Source organism: Pleuronectes platessa, chromosome 10 (assembly GCF_947347685.1).
Source record: "Pleuronectes platessa chromosome 10, fPlePla1.1, whole genome shotgun sequence".
NCBI classification, from domain to species: domain Eukaryota; kingdom Metazoa; phylum Chordata; class Actinopteri; order Pleuronectiformes; family Pleuronectidae; genus Pleuronectes; species Pleuronectes platessa.
The window spans coordinates 5,650,669-5,670,558 of NC_070635.1; the positions used below are offsets into that span (position 1 = coordinate 5,650,669).

At 43.0% G+C, this 19,890-nt stretch overlaps 4 protein-coding genes across 5 annotated transcripts; 3 read left to right on the forward strand and 1 right to left on the reverse strand.

Annotated features, from left to right (window-relative positions):
- Positions 1-3,370, forward strand: LOC128450167 (free fatty acid receptor 2). The gene is made up of 2 exons (XM_053433677.1): positions 1-151; positions 852-3,370. Exon 2 carries the CDS (start codon positions 863-865, stop codon positions 1,781-1,783), a length of 921 nt encoding a protein of 306 aa, XP_053289652.1. The 5' UTR covers positions 1-151; positions 852-862; the 3' UTR covers positions 1,784-3,370.
- Positions 27-10,058, forward strand: LOC128450168 (free fatty acid receptor 2-like). Of its 2 annotated transcripts, none has more exons than XM_053433679.1 (2): positions 27-151; positions 8,814-10,058. In XM_053433679.1, exon 2 carries the CDS (start codon positions 8,825-8,827, stop codon positions 9,743-9,745), a length of 921 nt encoding a protein of 306 aa, XP_053289654.1. In that variant the 5' UTR covers positions 27-151; positions 8,814-8,824; the 3' UTR covers positions 9,746-10,058. The 2 variants fall into 2 exon arrangements, with proteins under 2 accessions (XP_053289654.1, XP_053289655.1); XM_053433680.1 differs by lacking the exon at positions 27-151 and adding an exon at positions 7,966-8,209.
- Positions 10,059-13,377: 3,319 nt separating this feature from the next.
- On the forward strand, positions 13,378-16,124 carry LOC128450169 (free fatty acid receptor 2). Its single transcript, XM_053433681.1, has 2 exons — positions 13,378-13,557; positions 14,582-16,124. Exon 2 carries the CDS (start codon positions 14,593-14,595, stop codon positions 15,511-15,513), a length of 921 nt encoding a protein of 306 aa, XP_053289656.1. The 5' UTR covers positions 13,378-13,557; positions 14,582-14,592; the 3' UTR covers positions 15,514-16,124.
- On the reverse strand, positions 15,824-19,706 carry lim2.5 (lens intrinsic membrane protein 2.5). The gene is made up of 5 exons (XM_053433706.1): positions 19,451-19,706; positions 17,862-18,074; positions 16,667-16,816; positions 16,333-16,467; positions 15,824-15,946 (listed from the first exon to the last, which is right to left on the reverse strand). Exons 2-5 carry the CDS (start codon positions 18,037-18,039, stop codon positions 15,885-15,887), a joined length of 525 nt encoding a protein of 174 aa, XP_053289681.1. The 5' UTR covers positions 18,040-18,074; positions 19,451-19,706; the 3' UTR covers positions 15,824-15,884.
- Between the last annotated feature and the right edge of the window lie 184 nt (positions 19,707-19,890).

Sequence of the window (19,890 nt, forward strand, 5' to 3'; positions counted from 1 at the left end):
CCGGTTGTTTTGCCTACATTAGCATAGGTACAGAAGAGTACAGCTTGACTCACAGCTTTTCAGGTACTGCTTATGTCAGCTCATCTTTGAAAGCAGGAGGCACAGCAAGTAAAAAACCGAGAGCTCAACATTTTACAACATCATTTATTAGGTAAGTCGATTTTTTTTTTTTACCTTAACAACCATTTTTCCACATTTGGTGTTTGGAGTCTGAGATTGAAAGCTTGGCTCATTTGTTTTGCAGTTTTTCTGTATTGATTTTATGATGTTTGTTTACTTATTTCATTCATGTATATAAAAAAAGGAAATTATAAATAAAGATAGAGCTTTCATTTCTAGATTTGCATTATATATTCAAGAAAAGTAGCTGTTCACAGGGTATAACATTTTAAATGCAATGATGGTTGTTACTCCATACTAAAATCTCATAAGTCAATTAGTAAATGTACAACATGACAGCTCCCAGAAGTGAAGCCAAATCAGCTTGATTGTCACCCTGGTGGGTGAACCAAGCTAAAAAGTCATAGTACTCATCGATTACATTTGCTCACAGATGAGGTTTGTTCAAGTGTTTTGTGCAACTTTTAGCGATACATTGGATTTTACCTCATTATTGATTCGTAACTAGTAGAACACCTGTGTCGGCAGAACTTCGATATCGCTGCTCTTTACCACAATCACCACTGTGCAGACTTTGCCGTCAAAAGTGAGGTCAAAAGCGTGAGATAGCAGCCCCCAAATGAAGCATTACATAGTTTCAGTTTAAATCAGAATTAAAGTATTGTACATTTTTATATGCAGCCTATCATTTCTACATTGTGATCGATGTTTGTTCACTTCCTCTGGTTCAGGTCCGTAGATCATGGTGGGCAGCGGGGTGATTCTCATGGTGTACATAATTACCTTCGTGATTGGCTTCCCAGCCAACCTCCTGGCTCTCTATGCCTTCAGCGTCAAGATCCATGTCAAGGCAAATCCAACAGACATCCTGCTACTCAATCTGACCGTCTCCGACCTGCTCTTCTTGCTCATCCTTCCTCTCAAGATGTACGAGGCCAATTTAGACATGAAGTGGAATCTGCCCCGCTTCCTGTGCTCCCTCACCGCCTTCACCTTCTTCTCCACCATCTACACCAGCTCCTTGTTGCTGATGGCTGTCAGTCTGGTTCGCTACATTGCACTCGCCTTCCCTATCACCTATCATCGGCTAAACAAACCTGTTTATGCAGTAGTGATGGGTGCAGTCATTTGGCTGATCTCCTCAGCAAACTGCAGTATCACTATCATCACCCAGCACCACCCATCCCTAGCCAGAGAAACCCCTGATGGCCAGGCCTATGCTTGCTTTGCGAACTTTACGGAGAAGCAGCTGGATGTCCTCCTCCCGATACGTTTGGAGGTTTTCTTTGTTCTCTGCCTTGTTCCTCTTGTAATTTGTGTTTACTGCTACGTGCAATGCATCTTGATCCTGTACAGCCGCCCCAGGATATCCCGCATGCAGAAGCAGAAAGCCATCGGTATGGCCTTGGGGACTCTGGCCGTGTTCCTCATTTGCGTGCTACCATACAATATCTCTCATTTAGTGGGTTTCATTGAGGATAAGAGCCCAGAGTGGAGGTACTACGTTTTGCTGCTTAGCACCTTCAACACCTGCATTGATCCCATCATCTTCTACTTTTCTTCCTCTAGCTTCCACTGCAACAGTAAAAAGTCAATTTTCAGGAAACGTACACTCACTGTTTCAGAGTTACAAAAGCAGGTCACAGGGTCTAACCCAGGGTAAAAGACACTGTCCAGCTTTAATGTTATTATTGTACTGTATATTAATCCATTCATTATCCATCTATTGCCTCTACCACTTATCCTGAAGCCAATTCTACCCAGCAAGAAGTACCATATGCTTCAGAAGTTGTTTTAATTCAAGCTTAAAATTCACATATATGTTATCTTTATAGAGCAATGTCCTTAAAATCTGAGGTGTGATCTGATCCTGTTGAAAGTGACTGTGTTGCTATTTAAAAACGATGTAGACCCTTTAAAAAAAAGAGACATTATATTTGCATATGCAAAATTCCAAATGTTATTATTTTACTGTTTTCTCTATTTTTGAATGGGAATTCAAGTCATTTGCGCCCTTAACACAGTAGCTTGTTTTTACTTTAACATGGGCTAGCCGCTCTTCTGCATTCATGCTTTCTGTAGGCACCCATTTAGAATATACCTGCAACAAAAAAAAACAAAAAAAGTCAGAAATAAAGTGATGTGCCAGAAAGGGAGAGGCGATGGACTAGTGGCAGAAACTTGGACTATTGGCAGAAAAGGTTTATGGTTCGTCTCTGGTTCGACTCTACGGAGAAACAACAAAAAGACGAACCTGGATTGATCTGTCCAAAAATCCAAGAGGATTCTCCCTACCCTGTCTAGTGCCCCTGAGCAAGGCACCTTACTCCCCCAACATCTGCTCCCCGGGCGCCGTACATGGTCGCTCACTGCTCTGTGTATCCTGCAACAGATGGGTCAAAAGCAGAGGTTAAATTTTCCTCCCTGCATGAGTGTGCATGTGTTTGGGACTAATAAATGCATCTTAATCTTAATCTCAAGGCATTTTCTTCAGCACAGATATGTCAAGTGCAAGATGGTGGCACAATAACAAGTTATAGACAGAAAATATATATTTTAAATGTAAATATTTATTTTTTCTCTTAGTTATCTAGAATATCTGAAGCTTATTGTGTGAGTTCGATAATATGTGTGTGTATTGAGACCATATCGAGGGATTATTCAAACAGCCTCTCTAACAATTATTATTAGGGATGCACCGATATGGAAATTCTTGGCCGATACCGATACCGATATTTAAAATAACAATCTGGCCGATAGCCGATACCGATACCGATATTTGTTTATTTTCTTTTTGTTGTTATTCATTCACCCTTTTGTGCCAGAAAAATAATTAAATCATTATTTAGAAAGCACTATTTAAAAAAATGTCAGCCCTTCATCACTCTTATCTTTTAATGAGCACAGATTGGATCAGATTTATGAAACAATCTTTGATTTAACTAAACTTTATTTAACAGAGACATATTATGCCCATTTTACCGCAAGTTGAAATGGTTCCTTGGGATCTTAATGAAATGTCTGTAACATATTTTGGTCAAAATACCACAAGGGTAATTTAAAACAGTACCTTTTTACCCTGTCTAAAACAGCCCTGTTAAGGTATCATTATAGAGAACGCTCTTCTCATTGTTTATTAGATGTGTTACGGCTTCTGTGTGTATGACGTATGTTGTCAATTCCCTTGTTACCTGTGCATGAGACGGATGAATAGAGCCGGTGCACATGAGAATAAAGTACTTTAACAGACGCTACGCTCATACTTTTTACACCAAGTTACACTGCGTGAGTCAAGATAACTTAACAAGCCCTCCTCAGTTTTACCTGTTTTGAGTGTCGGGCAGAAATCACATCGCGTCAACACCCCCCGTGGCCCTTCGCGATGCTTGTTTTAATTAAACAGTCGGATTCCCCTGGTCCGCACCAGTTCTCAGTCAGCTGCTAGGCGCCAGCCGGAGGGTTCCCCCAGCGGGCGCCGTAGCTGAGGTGATCCGCGAGAAGGGCCCGACACGCGTCCAGAGTGGCCGCCGCTGACCGCGTACCCGGTCCCCTCCAACGGCCCGCCTTCCGCGCCGGCGATGGACACCGCCCCGCGGTCCAAGAGAAAGAAAGCACCCCCACCAGTGACGCCGTGAGGTGCCACCGGATGAGGACCTCCCGGTGCCGCACACTGAGCCTCCGGCAGCGCGGAGAGGAGGGCGACGGAGGGACTGCTCCCCCAGCCGCGGCACGTGCCCAGCGGTTTAACAACAAATATGAACATCGGCCAATGATATCGGTGAAAGTCAAGTTTAGTACCGATAAGCCGATATCAGTAAACGAGGCGAATATCGGCCGCTACCGATGTTCAGCCGATAAATCGGTGCATCCCTAATTATTATGAATAAAGCTATGTGAAAATGACAAAAATATTTGTGACAGCAGTTTATTTTTTACTGTATCATTTGTTTCTCATGAACAGACAGAGTTGTAAGATTCATGGAGCAATTCAAACAAGATTTTTTTCACTATCAGCAAGAAACAGCCATTACAGTGAAGTTGACTGTATCTGTGTATTGGACCCAACCCATAATGTAGGACTAGGAAAAGACCAAGTCTGTAATACAAGGGTCATTTCAGGTGACGTTCACACTGTGCACCAATAGTTTGTGCATTAGGCCGACTGTACTGTCACTATAAGTGATATTCAAATTCAGCACAAAACACATCATTCTTGCCCGATGGGATATTTGGGTACTGTGTACATTTATTCTGTTGAAGAAGAGATACCTGCAAAAATAATACAAGCCCATCTTCCACTTCTGTACTTTTGTGTTTGTACACAGAGGTCGTCATGAGAGCCTCTGAACAGAGTAATCAAACCAGCCACAATAAAATACATTAATAACAACATGTGTTTTGTTTTATACAACCCTGCGGCAAAAATAAGAGATATGTTAATTTCCTCCGCCAACCACACAAAACGCTAATCAGAAAATGACCTGGGAACATTAACTCACAAACAACTAACAATTCTGTGAGAGATGCTGATACAACTGCAGCTCTGTCTTATGAACTGTGTAGCTTTTGAGTATGATGACGACAAGCTTGGAGACATATTGCCCCCAAAAAAATCGACACATTACCAAGTCGGTTTGTGACGTCCTGTCATTTTTGTTTGTTAATTTCTGTCTTGGTGATTGTCTTTCTAACTCAACATGTGTTGCACCTGTGGCCAATCTGCCTTCCCTGTGTGTATTTAAGCCTCTGTCCTTCCCCTTGTCCTCTGTCGGATTGTCTGTTTTGCTTCCTGTTTTTCTCCCAGTGTTTCTCTGTGGTTCTTGTTCCTGTTCCTCGTGCCGTCTGGTTAAGGATATTCCATTGTTCCGTCCTTTTCTGCGTTCCTGCCCTGTCCTGATCCTCTCGTATAAGCTTCCTTGTGCTTTTGTTTTGTTAGACTCTTTTTGTTATTACCTCTGGGTCCATCTCCTTCCTCAAAACGTGACAGAACGATCCGACCAAACTATGGACCCAGCAGAGTTTTTTTTTTTTTTTTAAAGAGTTTATTATTTTGATTGTTTGTCGGAGCTGTGGTTGGGACGCTCAAACGCGTTCAAGGGGACCCGCCTGGCCCTGGGCTGACCCCGAAGCCTGCAGTGGAGGTCTGCGGTTGGGGGCAGAGGTGAGAGGAGTAACCCCGCTCCTTTTCAGCCAACTCACAGGCACCACTTTCCAGCCCCATCCACAATCATACACACGGGAAGCAGCATGGCCTTTTGGGGACCCCGGAACCTCAAGAGGGGTTCTGCTGTGGGTGGTGGATGTTGGAGAGAGGGCATCAACAGCAGAAGCCTCTCCCTCCAGCCCTGACTGGGCCCCAGCCAGACCCAGTCCCTGCTCCGCGCCGGAGGCTCCCAGCTGATGTCTCTCATTCTCCGACGTCAGAGGTCCTCACACCGGCATCAGTCCCGGTCCCTGCTCCGCGCCGAGGTTCCAACCTGACGTCCCGTGTGTTTCAGCGTCGGAGGTCCTCGCGGCATGGGCTCCAGTCCCTTCCCCGCGCCGGAGGATCCTGGCTGACGTCCCCTGTGTTCCGGCGTCGGAGGTCTTCGCGGTGCCAGCTCCAGCACCTGCTCCAGTCCCTGCTCCACGCCAGAGGCCCCCAGCTGACTTCTCTCATCCTCCGACGTCAGAGGTCCTCACAGTGGCGTCGGCACCGGTCCCTGCTCCGCGCCGGAGGTTCCAACCTGATGTCCCCTGTGTTTCAGCGTCAGAGGTCCCCGCGGCACCTGCTCTGGTCCCTGCTCCGCGCCGGAGGCTCCTGGCTGACATCCCCTGTGTTTCGGCGTCGGAGGTCCTCGCGGCATCGGCTCCAGTCCCTTCACCGCGTCGGAGGATCCTGGCTGACGTCCCCTGTGTTCCAGTGTCGGAGGTCCTCACGGTGCCAGCACCAGTCCCTTCACCGCGTCGGAGGATCCTGGCTGACGTCCCCTGTGTTCCGGCGTCGGAGGTCTTCGCGGTGCCAGCTCCAGCATCTGCTCCAGTCCCTGCTCCACGCCGTAGGCCCCCAGCTGACGTCTCTCATCCTCCGACGTCAGAGGTCCTCACACCGGCGTCAGCTCCAGTCCCTGCTCCGCGCCGGAGGTTCCAACCTGATGTCCCCTGTGTTTCGGCGTCAGAGGTCCCCGCGGCACCTGCTCCGGTCCCTGCTCCGCGCCGGAGGCTCCTGGCTGACATCCCCTGTGATCCAGTGTCGGAGGTCCTCACGGTGCCAGCACCAGTCCCTGCTCTGCGCCGGAGGCTCCTGGCTGACGTCCCCTGTGTTCCGGCGTCGGAGGTCCAGGCGGTGCCAGCTCCAACACCTTCTCCAGTCCCTGCTCCACGCCGGAGGCCCCCAGCTGACGTCTCTCATCCTCCAACGTCAGAGGTCCTCACACTGGCGTTGGCTCCAGTGCCTGCTCCACGCTGGAGGCCCCCAGCTGACGTCTCTCATTCTCCGACGTCAGAGGTCCTCACAGCGGCGTCGGCTCCAGTCCCTGCTCCGCGCCTCAGAACTCTGCCTTTGAGCGGCCACGGTGCCGTCCTCCTGTGCCTCAGAACTCTGTCCTTGATCAGCCACGGCGCCGCCCGCCGGAGCTCTTATTCCTGTTTCCTGAGCGGCCATGGGGCTGTTGGCCCGATACCCTGGATAACTCCCGGATTCCCTCCTCCGGTTTCCCCCTCCTCCCTCCCGTCTCGGTTCAGTTTTTGGACCGTCTTGAATCCGGTCCTTGAGGGGGGGGGGTACTATGACGATCGGTAATTTTTTTTTCTGGATTTCTGTCTCTTTGTGTTTTCTGTTTCCTGTTTTATTTTGTAATCTCGCTTTCCTTGTGTGTTGTTTCTGTCTTAACTTCTTGTCGTTGATTGTTGTGCCCAATCCTCATGTTTTTCACCTGTTTAATTAACCCTACCTTTCCTCGGTATTTAAGCCTCTGTGTTTCCCTTTGTCCTCTGTCGGATCGTTTGTTCTTCTACTCGTTTCTACACGCCGTCAGATTTTTTTTTTCTTGTCCTGCTGTCTCGTCCAGCTTCCCCTGCTTATCCTTCCTTGTTCTCCGTGCGCCTTGTCGCCAGTGGTTACTTGTGGTGTTCATGTTTTGTTTTTGTCTAGTTTAAAGACTCCGTTTATATTAAATACCTTTTTTTTATTTATAACCTCTGCATCCTGGGTCCATCTCCTTCCTCAAACCGTGACACGGTTCATTACTATTTACTACTTCTACAGAAAGTATTGAATATGTAGCCATGTCGTTTATTTTTTTTATATTTGTTTTTTTTATGAAATGTAATCAGTAAAAAGTGAATTTGCAATTAAGTTACTGATGTAATCTTAATATATTCCTCAATGCCGAGCTGATTAGGTTGATTGCACCAGAAGCACAGAGAATCAGCAATCCTCAGTATATCCCATTCATCACACAGACATCAACCTGCTGAGGAAGATCCCAGATACGATAGAAAGCTCTGGATCACCTGTTAAACAGGCCTCTTGGTGGGACTTATTACTCAGCAACTTTTTTCAAAGTGCAAGTTTAAATCTCTACTTTTACAACAAAATACAGAAGAGAAGACTCTAAACACATGAAAACATAAACTCCATCTGTCATCATGTAAGATTTAAGAACAGACACAGTAATTGAACAATGGAGAGCACTGGTTGATGAAACCTTTTACTGCACAAGTGTATTGCATTGATGTGCAATATATGACCTGCTGATCTGAGGACATCTTCTCCTGCTGCTGAGAATAAATGCAGACCCATGGTCAGTTGAAATCCAATCCTAATTATCATGTTTAGAGTTAATGAAGTGGGAGGAGGTTCTTTATTAACACGTATGTAAGTCAAAATGAACCTGCTGTTTTGCATTTTGTTAAAGATTAACCAACTCGTGGCTCCATATACAGTAAAATAAATTTGACTCTGGGCTGGAGTGTGACTCACCTCTTTGCGGAAATCAATTGATATCAGCTCATCTTTGAAAGCTAGAGGCACAGCAACGGAAAACAAAACCTAAAACTCTATTTGTTTCTTCCTTGAAGCCTTAACATTTCTAAAGTCTTCTCTTAGGTAAGTAGAAATATGTTTACCTTATGAACATAACCTTTCCACATCTCGGGTGTAAAGTCTGAGATAGAGAGCGTGGCTCATTTGTTTAGACATTTTTCTGTATTCATTTCATGATATTTATTTACTTATTCATTCTTGTGTGAAAAATAAAAATGATAATAAAAGACAGATTTAATTCCTAGATTTGTTGAATATTCACATTCAGTGACTAAATACTTGAGTGAGATTATCACAAACGGTTTGCTTGCAGATATACAGGAAACCTTGCAAGTTCTGCAAACAACACCAGAGTTAACCCTTTTTTTGCATTCATTTACTTCAACTGAACATAACATGTTAACCATCTAGCTCCAGTCACGCCAGCCCGTCTCATAACTTTATCCAGTCTGCCTGCAAGAAGTAGCTGTTCATAGTCAATAACCTTTTAAACGCAGCTAGGAGCAATCGTCAACTCCGTCCACTCCTGGCCAGACACCATGTTTTTCAGCTGAGAAACCTACAAATAGCCCTTCAATTTAAGTCAGAAGTAAAGTATTGTAAATTTTTATATGCAGCCTATCATTCCTACATTGTGATTGATGTTTGTTCTCTTCCTTTGGTTCAGGTCCGTAGATCATGGTGAGCAGCGGGGTGATTCTCTCGGTGTACATAATTACCTTCGTGATTGGCTTCCCAGCCAACCTCCTGGCTCTCTATGCCTTCAGTGTCAAGATCCATGTCAAGGCAAATCCAACAGACATCCTGCTACTCAATCTGACCGTCTCCGACCTGCTCTTCTTGCTCATTCTTCCTCTCAAGATGAACGAGGCCATGTCGGGCATGACGTGGAATCTGCCCCGCTTCCTGTGCTCCGTCACTGCCTTCATCTTCTTCTCCACCATCTACACCAGCTCCTTGTTGCTGATGGCTGTCAGTCTGGTTCGCTACATTGCACTCGCCTTCCCTATCACCTATCATCGGCTGCACAAACCTGTGTATGCAGTAGTGATGGGTGCAGTCATTTGGCTGATCTCCTTAACAAACTGCAGTATCACTTTCATCACCCAGTACCACCCAGCCCTAGCCAGTGAATCCCTTGAAGGCCAGGCCCATGCTTGCTATGAGAACTTTACGCAGAAGCAGCTGGATGTCGTCCTCCCAATACGTTTGGAGCTTTTCATTGTTCTCTGCCTTGTTCCTCTTGTAATTTGTGTTTACTGCTACGTGCAATGCATCTTGATCCTGTACAGCCGCCCCAGGATATCCCGCATGCAGAAACAGAAAGCCATCGGTATGGCCTTGGGGACTCTGGCCGTGTTCCTCATTTGCGTGCTACCATACAATATCTCTCATTTAGTGGGTTTCATTGAGGGTAAGAGCCCAGAATGGAGGTACTACGTTTTGCTGCTTAGCACCTTCAACACCTGCATTGATCCCATCATCTTCTACTTTTCTTCATCTAGCTTCCACTGCAACAGTAAGAAGTCAATTTTGAGGAAACGTAAACTCACTGTTTCAGAGTTACAAAAGCAGGTCACAGGCTCTAACCCAGGGTGAAAGACACTGTCCAGCTTTAATGTTATTATTTTACTGCATATTATTCCATTCATTATCCATCTATTACCTCTACTTCTTATCCTGGAGCCAATCCTACCCAGCAAGAAGTACCATATGCTTCAGAAGATGTTTTCAATTCAAGCTTAAATTTCACATTTATTTATCTTTATAAAACAATATCCTAAAAATGTGAGGTGTGATCTAATCTTGTTGAATGTGACTGTGTTGCTTTCGAAAACAATGAAAAGCCTTTTAATAAAAAAAAAAGAGACATTTCATTTTGATTTGTAAATTCCAAATTGTATTATTTCACAGTCGGTTCTCTATTTTTATGGGAAATGACATCATTTGCGCCCTTGACGAAGTAGCTTGTTTTTACTTTAACGTGGGCCAGCCACTCTTCTGCACTCATGCATTCTGTAGGCACACATGTAGAATATGCCTGCAACTGTAGTATATCCTCGTAGCCAATGGATCTCAATAGCACAGTTACAAACCATAAATGATATGTTAATATCCAGCTAATGGATTTCTCTATCATAGGTATAGATCATAATGACATGTTAATATCTTAAGGCGCCTTGAATCTTATGTTCAGACCTTTAAGAATTATTTCCAGATGTGTTCTGTATGTTTCTACTTGTCTGAACAATCCTTGAACCGCTTATGGAATAATAAGAGGAGAGATGGTTTTCAGCAGGTCCTTAAATCTTAAGGAACACTTCAAAATTTAGGCAGAAGGCCCTGTTGTGTGACATCATTTTATCTCTAGGTTTGTGGTAAACAACTCCCCCTATAAAATGACTTGCCTTGCAGAGGCAAGTCAGATTTTCACTATTTGGCCTGTGTGATTTCTCCGGGCATACAATGGTGCCCGTCTGACCTGTGAAACTTCTGTGTAATAAATTCTGTCATGCTGCAAGTTCTGGGTCTGCGTCCCCTCTCTTCAAACACCGACTTCAACAAGACACTGCTGCTTGAAAGATACGATAGATTGGAGTCACGACTGAGACGAGCTGTGACCTGCTGCACCTCCAACAGCTTCAAGCGGTGAGCATTTCTCCTTTTGATTGAACGCTGGCTCGTTCATTGTTGCTGTTCTATGTCTGCTGTGGTCACACCGTTAAAAAAAACTGTTTTGGGGGATGTGTCTTGTTGTGTTGATGTGTGAAGAAAAGATCCGTGCTAAATTTGACTTTATTAACGCGTCGCAAATAAAGGGGGGGAAAAGGTATAACATTGAAAAAGGAATGAAATAAGGTAAATTATCTAGTATATTTGAATGTTATTGTGTGAGTTGATAATATGTATGTATATTGAGACTATATCGAGGGATTATTCCAAAAACCTCTCTAACAATTGTTCTGAATAAAGCTTTGTGAAAATGACAGAAACATGTGTGACAGCAGTTTATTTTTTACTGTATCATTTGTTTCTCATGAACAGAAAGAGTTGTAATATTCAGGGAGGACTTCAACAGATTTTGTTGACTATCAGCAAGAATCAGTTATTACAGTGAGGTTGACTGCACCTGTGTATTGGACCTAACCCAGTATGTAGGACCAGGAAAAGCGCCAGTCTGTAATACAAAGGTAATTTCAGGTGACGTTCACACTGTGCACCAATAGTTTGTGCAACAGTCCTACTGGACTGTTACTGTACGTGATATTCAAATTCACCACATTACATTACATTACATTTCATTTAGCTGAGGCTTTTATCCGAAAGCGACTTACAAAAAGTGCATTCAACCCCGAGGGTACAAACCAAGAACAACAAGAATCAAGCAAGTACAGTTCCTTTAAAAAATAAAGCAAAACTACAAAGTGCTATAAGTAAGTGCCATTTAAGTGCTACTAAAGTGTTACTTTCAAAAAGTTGTTAGGATATATATTTTTTTTTTTTACATTTTTTATTCAAGGTATAGTTGAAACACATCATTCATGCCCGATGTGATATTTGGGTACTGTGTACATTTATTCTGTTGAAGAAGAGATACCTGCAAAAATAATACGAGCCCATCTTCCACTTCTGTTCTTTTGTGTTTGTACACAGAGGTCGTCATGAGAGCCTCTGAACAGAGTAATCAAACCAGCCACAATAAAATGCACTAATAACAACATGTGTTTTGTTTTATACAACCCTGCGGCACAAATCAGAGATATGTTAATTGGCTCAGCCAACCACTCAAAACGTTAATCAGAAAATGACCTGAGAACATTAACTCACAAACAACTAACAATTCTGTGAGACATGCTGATACAACTGCAGCTCTGTCTTATGAACTGTGTAGCTTTTGAGTGTGACGACCACAACAGCAACAACAGGATCTGAGGCAAAGTCGACCAGGAGGCAAGATTATTGCAAACTTTGCTGATGACCTTGGGTTTGTCGAGGCTTACCTGGACCAGGTGGAGGAAATCTGGGCGGACAGACAACAAATGGACTTGGTGAAGAATGAAGATACCCTTTAGTCAGTGTTGAAGAGGCTCCAGGTGGCAGGACAAAAAGTGAAGGGAGAGAATGCAAAGAAAGTTATGTTATGTTTTATAAGGGAGGCCCAGGCTCCTTCTGTAGCAAAAAGAAAAAAAAAAAAAAAGAAAAAAAAACATTACCGACTCGGTTCATTAGTATTTACTTCTTATACAGAAAGTATTGAATATGTAGCCATATGTAGATTTTTGGATGAAATGTAATCAGTAAAAAGTGAATTTGCAATTAAGTTACTGATGTAATCTTAATATATTCCTCAATGCAGAGCTGATTTGGTTAATTGCACCAGAACCACAGACAATCAGCAATCCTCAGTGGATCCCCATTCATCATGCCGACATCAACCTGCTGAGGAAGATCCCAGATACGATAGAAAGCTCTGGATCACCTGTTAAACAGGCCTCATGGTTGGACTGATTTCTAAGCAACTTTGTCAATTACAAGTTTAAATCTCTACTTTTACAACAAGACAGAAGAGAAGCCTCTAAACACATGAAAACATAAACTCCATCTGTCATCATGTAAGATTTAAGAACAGACACAGTAATTGAACAATGTAGAGCACTGGTTGATGAAACCTTTTACTGCACAAGTGTATTGCATTGATGTACAGTATATGACCTGCTGATCTGAGGAAATCTTCTGCTGCTTCATACAATAAGCCCCTTGTAGTAGTTGCAGCCTAAGAGCTGTATTGACTTGAATAACATGCTCAGAACTGTTTGAGTCGGCCCTGTTTATTCCCTGTTGCAGTGAAACTGATGCTAATGTAGACATTGCTGACAGTAAGCAAAACCAATATTCCAGCTGTCAATAAATAAAAGAAACAAATCTACTGGAGGCCAAAGAACATTGAAGGATATGTTGTGTGTGTATTCTCCTAAACCCTCAGATGTCTCAAATGACATGGAACTGCAGAGAGAGATATCCTAAATCGATTCTCTATGTGGAAAAAGTATCTGTTTCTCCTGATTTACCGCGTAGGTGTAAATATGAATAAGTGCAGACCCATGGTCGGTTGAAATCCAGACCTAATTATCATGTTAAGAGTTAATGTAGTGGGAGGAGGTTCTTTATTAACACGTATGTAAGTCAAAATGAAACTGCTGGTTTGCATTTTGTTAAAGATTAACCAACTCGTGGCTCCATATACAGCAAATAAATTTGACTCTGGGCTGGAGTGCGACTCACCTCTTGGCGGAAATCAATTGATATCAGCTCATCTTTGAAAGCTAGAGGCACAGCAACGGAAAACAAAACATACAACTCTATTTGTTTCTTCATTGAAGCCTTAACATTCATAAAACGTCTTCTCTTTGGTAAGTAGATATATGTATACCTTATCATTTCATGATATTTATTAACGTTGGAATAATTGTATATAAGTTAGCATGAACTGAATATGACCTGGTGTAGGAGTTGTTATTCAGTGCTGTCTGGAAAATGTTGAAGTAAGCTTCTAAGCTGTAGGCGACATTCTTACACAAGAGTTAGCCTGACTAACCACTGCTGTGCCTTGCCTAAAGTTGATTTTTAAGGAACTGTCTGTTATGGTTATGAAACCATAAAGGTTATTTCTCCATTATGTGTAGAATAGGGTATTACCAGATAAAGCAACACCCCGAAGAGAAGGAGTTATCAAGAAATTAAAACCCTACCCAAATGATGTGTTGTAATTTTGAGCTGTGAAAATAAAAACACTGTGTTAGGGAATTTCCGTTGAAGTTGGCTGTGACCTATTCAGAGGTGCGGACTTCCCTTGCAAGGAATTCCCTTGCAAGTAAAAACTGAGTACTCGTGTATGTGTGGTGTTTGATTCAGTTCTTACAGCATTGTTACATGTGTGGGTGAAATTCCCTCGACAATTAACTTATTCATTCTTGTGTGGAAAATATGAATAATAATAAAAGATAGAGATTTAATTCCTAGATTTGTTCAAATTCAGTGACTAAATACTTTGGTGAGATTATCACCAACGGTTTGCTTGCAGATTTACAGGAAACCTTGCAAGTTCTGGAAACAACACCAGAGTTAACTCTTTTTTGCATTTATTTACTTCAACTGAACATAACATATTAACCATCGAGCTCCAGTCACGCCAGCCCGTCTCATAACTTTATCCAGTCTGCCTGCAAGAAGTAGCTGTTCATAGTGAATAACCTTTTACACGCAGCTAGGAGCAATCGTCAACACCGTCCACTCCTGGCCAGACACCATGTTTTTCAGCTGAGAAACCTACAAATAGCCCTTCAGTTTAAGTCAGAATTAAAGTATTGTACATTTTTATATGCAGCCTATCATTCCTACATTGTGATTGATGTTTGTTCACTTCCTTTGGTTCAGGTCCGTAGATCATGGTGAGCAGCGGGTTGATTCTCTCGGTGTACATAATTACCTTCGTGTTTGGCTTCCCAGCCAACCTCCTGGCTCTCTATGCCTTCAGTGCCAAGATCCATGTCAAGGCAAATCCAACAGACATCCTGCTACTCAATCTGACCGTCTCCGACCTGCTCTTCTTGCTCATCCTTCCTCTCAAGATGTACGAGGCCATGTCAGGCATGACGTGGAATCTGCCCAGCTTCCTGTGCTCCATCACTGCCTTCATCTTCTTCTCCACCATCTACACCAGCTCCTTGTTGCTGATGGCTGTCAGTCTGGTTCGCTACATTGCACTCGCCTTCCCTATCACCTATCATCGGCTGCACAAACCTGTGTATGCAGTAGTGATGGGTGCAGTCATTTGGCTGATCTCCTTAGCAAACTGCAGTATCACTTTCATCACCCAGTACCACCCAGCCCTAGCCAGTGAAACCCTTGATGGCCAGGCCCATGCTTGCTATGAGAACTTTACGGAGAAGCAGCTGGATGTCGTCCTCCCGATACGTTTGGAGATTTTCTTTGTCTTCTGCCTTGTTCCTCTTGTAATTTGTGTTTACTGCTACGTGCAATGCATCTTGATCCTGTACAGCCGCCCCAGGATATCCCGCATGCAGAAACAGAAAGCCATCGGTATGGCCTTGGGGACTCTGGCCGTGTTCTTCATTTGCGTGTTACCATACAATATCTCTCATTTAGTGGGTTTCATTGAGGGTAAGAGTCCAGAGTGGAGGTACTACGTTTTGCTGCTTAGCACCTTCAACACCTGCATTGATCCCATCATCTTCTACTTTTCTTCCTCTAGCTTCCACTGCAACAGTAAAAAGTCAATTTTCAGGAAACGTAAACTCACTGTTTTAGAGTTACAAAAGCAGGTCACAGGCTCTAACCCAGGGTAATAGACACTGTCCAGCTTTAATGTTATTATTGTACTGTATATTAATCCATTATTATTCCTATTACCTCTACCACTTATCCTGGAGCCAATCCTACCCAGAAAGAATTACCATATGCTTCAGAAGATGTTTAGTTCAAGCTTAAATTTCATATTTATTTATCTTTATAAAACAATGTCTTAAAAAATCTGAGGTGTTATTTGATCCTGTTGAAAGTGACTGTGATGCTTTCGAAAACAATGTCGACCTTTTTAATACAAAATAAAGAGACATTTGATTGGGATATGCAAATTCCAAATTTTATTATTTTACAGTAGGTTCTCTATTTTTCTGGGAAATCATTTGCGCCCTTGACAAAGTAACTTGTGTTTACTTTAACGCGGGCCAGCCACTCTTCTGCACTCGTGCATTCTGTAGGCACACATGTAGAATATACCTGCAACAAAAAACAAAACAAAAGTCAGCACACAGTATGTCAAGTACAAGATGGTCGCACAGAAAATTAGTTATTTAAAAGACAATATTTCTTATTTTTTAGTTATCCAGTATATCTGAAGCTTTTTGTGGGAGTTTGAAAAGTTTCAAAAGCCTCCTTTACAATTGTTGTGAATAAAGTTTGGGAAAATGAATAGTGACATCAGTTAATTTTTTTTATGTTATCATTTGTGTTTCATGAACAGTGTTCCTTAGTCTGCGCTAAATGTGTTATAATTTTATAAGAGCTCAAAGTGACTATTGACTATCAGCAAGAAACAGTAATTACACTAAAGTCGATTTCATTTCAGGTCATTTCATTTTTTTTCGCTGTTTATTTGGACAAACCTGCAAAGAAGGTCATGAGCAGCGCCACCCAGCCTAGTATGTAGGACCAGGAGAAGCGCCAGTCACCAAAACGCTTTCCCAGGAAGTTCACCGTCACCCCGGTGTAAATGGCCATTGCAAGCAGAACGAAGAGAGCTGGCATTGTGGGCAGAGAGAGAAAATTATTCAAATTAGTTTCTGTAGTACAAGGGTCATTTCAGGTCAACAACCGACTGGGGCGTCACTGTCCATGGTATTCAAATTCACCACAAAACACGTCATTCATGCCCGGTGTGATGTTGCAAAAAAGACAAACATTTGATGACATTATTTGGTTACTGCAGCTCGGACTCACTGGACACAAAGAACATGATCCCAGCAGCAAAGGAACGGTTGAACCTCTCAAAGGCTGAGAAGTGGGCAAAGGAGAGGATTCCCGCAATGATGCCGGCAAAGCATGACATGGCAGAGAGGATCATGAAAGCACGGGTGGCATTCCAGTAGGCTGAGGAGGAGTAAGACGAGAAAAAGAGAACATGGTGAGGATATGTGCAGGGAGAGGAATTCAAAAATCACAAACATTTTAAATTCCAAAGTGCTTATGGTTTCAAAATCATGATGTGAATGAATCTGCCTCCTACACTGACCCCTTACACGTGAACTCAGAACATGTTACTCTACATAACCCTCTACTGTCCTCACTACCACACAGGATTCCAAATTTAGTCGCTTGAACCTTTAAAATTGAGCCTACATGAGAATATTGCACCTTGTCTTTATCTCTTTAGTCGAATAATCAAGAGGGATGTTAATAAAGTTAAAATAATATGACATTTATCGGCCAATTCAAGGATAAACCCACATTTTGGGAATCAGGATGTTTGACGGTAAGTTGCATCTTATTTTATGAGTGAAATGCAAACTCTTAATTATATACATATTTCTTATTGAGCATACTCTTATATTGCATTAATTTAGATAATAGTCACACATGTGACACTATAAAGTTGATTAGTCTTGAATTCTCTACACAAATTGTTTGAAATTATGATTTGTAATCACTTTGCCATGGTTTTCTGTCGTGGCCATTTTGTTTTTCGGTAAAACATCTAGAAATCTATTAGATTGCCGTTAACAGTTTACCATGAAAGAGACATTCATGAATTATAATAATTCAAGTGAACCAATTTGTTGAATTTTGGGGGTTAAAGAAGAGATACCTGCAAAACGAATGCATGCCCATCCCCCGCCTCTGTACTTTTGTTCTTGCACTACTTGCTAGCTGAGCTAACTTTTAGCCTGATAACATGCTAAACTTTATTTGTAAACATGGTAAAAATTCTAGTCCGCACATTAGCATTGATATTTGACCTTGTTAGCATGCTGCCACTAGCCTGTAGCTTAAAGCACCAGCGTGCCTTAACCCACATGAGTCACCTACAAATAATTGATGTACCTCAAAAGTAAGGGCGGAGCATAATCATAATTGCATTCAGACATGTTGTCCTGTAAGATCTAAGGGAATTCCAAGAAGGTGTTTCACCACTTACCAATGCTGTCAGTCTGCATGTAGCACTTTCCAGACATGCAGTACCTCCACAGGCCCTGATGGGCGAAGCTGCCGGACAGACGGTACTGCATCCAGTAGTCTGTGGCTGTGGAGACCACCAGCAAGATGTTCCCCACGATGGCACAAAACAGGCCCCCTCCCATGAAGCTGTACATCATGAGTGAAACTATGACAGCGGCTAAGGCTTTAAGCACTGTTCAAAAAGAGAAAATAACAAGTCAGTTGGGCCCTTGTGGTAATGAAGTATAACAAAACTTGATTGATCTTTAATTTGAGTGTTTATTCAGGAGGAAAGTTATGATGGAAACAGAAATGCTTTGATGCAAAGGCAGGAAAAGCCTGATGTATCTAGAGCTGCCACATTCAATCTGCTGTGATGATTGTGACATGTGGCACAGGGGATATCGAGGGATTATCTTGGAGCTGCAAGTAATACATATCCGATGAAGGGAAGATCACCTGTTTATAATCACGCAGCATGGGCTGGGCTCTTAAGCCAGCATTCTGCCCAGCCTATACCTCTCATTATTATTTGACCTATGGGAAACAGTGTAGAATTTATACAACCACATTTCCCCAAAGTCCTCTGGACCATTTGTGAGAAGGTGAAGAATCAGATCAGCTACGAATACTGACTCTGAGAAACATTTACACTTCCTCTCTCTGGCTGCAGATACACGGGGTAGAGCTATAGTGTTTCTTTGGGCCTTTAGAAGCGTCACAGCAGGAAAAGCACACGTGTAAATAAGATAATTAACGACAGGGAATCTTGAATAGAGCAAAGCCTTGGTTACTACTACGTGAAACAACAGAGACTTTCCTACTCAATACATCTCAACTATGCAGTTATCCACAAAACAAGGAGGCACAGAGGTCGTTGAGTGAGCTACTGGACAGAGGTTTCAAACCTACCACAATAAAATCCACTTACAACAACATGTGTGTTGTTTTTATACAAACTTGCCACACAAATGACAGATATGTAAATGTTCTTAGCCAACCACACAAAACGTTAATCAGAAAAGGACCTGGGATCATCAACTCACACACAACTAACAATTCTGTGAGAGATGCTGCTGGCTGATACAACCGGAGCCTTGTGTTAGATAATGAATTGTTTCAAAGCAAAGACAATGGCAGAAGCAGATCTTTGGAAATTTGGTCCAAATCCTCGAAGATAAATCCATGTTGAGGTTAAATCCTGTTACCCTGAGAATGACGAGGCCAACACCAACTACGATGTGATGTAAACCACAGCCGCGGAAATCAAACATCAGAGACAACCACCATCCACGCTCATGGGTGGAGAGTCAGAAAAACATTTATTTATCACTACCCATGAATGGAACCTGGAAAATTGCAAGGAAAATCAACCACTTTTATACAAAACACGAATGATTTGAGCTAAAACCCTGAAAGCTTATCACTGTCCCACTGTGGAGACCCTCTCGGCCCACCTGTGCCACATGCACCCCCTGGTCAGCGTGATATCTACTTTGTTATTTTACTCCCTATTCTATATCATCGATGTGGCATCAGCCATTCACAAAAGAGCCTGCATCATCTTACCTGAATTTCTCAGGATATATCAATCCCCTTAAGTGTCAGCCTTTCCTCAGGGAAAGAGTGAGAGAGAGAGAGAGTGCAAGCCGGGAGTGAGCGGAACGTCAAAGAGGAAGCCCTAGGCTGGATTCCAAAAAGTTATCCTCTCCACTTTTCTGTTGATGGAGGCAAAATCCTTTAAAACAATCAGCACAGAACAAATGCACTTGAGCTGCTGGGCCAAAGGCCACGTGACCCTTTCACACCGGACTGCATGGTAGTATTTTGGGGGGTCAGGGGCATAAGGGGAGGGGTGATGGTGTTGGGGGATGGTGTAGGGTTCTGGGATGCGAGGCCGCCGCCGCCGCAGCGCCGTGCTCGTCTGTTGTTCTCTCAGGCGTTCTGGAACTGTGGATGTGCAGAGGCATGCAGTACTGCTGTGGTCAATGGAACATGCTGAAATGCAC

Excerpts from the sequence above, each read along its gene's own strand:
- LOC128450169 (XM_053433681.1), top strand. The coding sequence starts at position 14,593 with ATGGTGAGCAGCGGGTTGATTCTCTCGGTGTACATAATTACCTTCGTG.
- LOC128450168 (XM_053433679.1), top strand. The coding sequence starts at position 8,825 with ATGGTGAGCAGCGGGGTGATTCTCTCGGTGTACATAATTACCTTCGTG.
- LOC128450167 (XM_053433677.1), top strand. The coding sequence starts at position 863 with ATGGTGGGCAGCGGGGTGATTCTCATGGTGTACATAATTACCTTCGTG.
- lim2.5 (XM_053433706.1), bottom strand. The coding sequence starts at position 18,039 with ATGATGTACAGCTTCATGGGAGGGGGCCTGTTTTGTGCCATCGTGGGG. Across the intron at positions 16,817-17,861 it reads CATGCAGACTGACAGCATTG|CCTACTGGAATGCCACCCGT; the intron begins GTAAGTGGTGAA and ends ACTCCTCCTCAG. Across the intron at positions 15,947-16,332 it reads GCTCATGACCTTCTTTGCAG|GTATATTCTACATGTGTGCC; the intron begins GTTTGTCCAAAT and ends TTTTTGTTGCAG.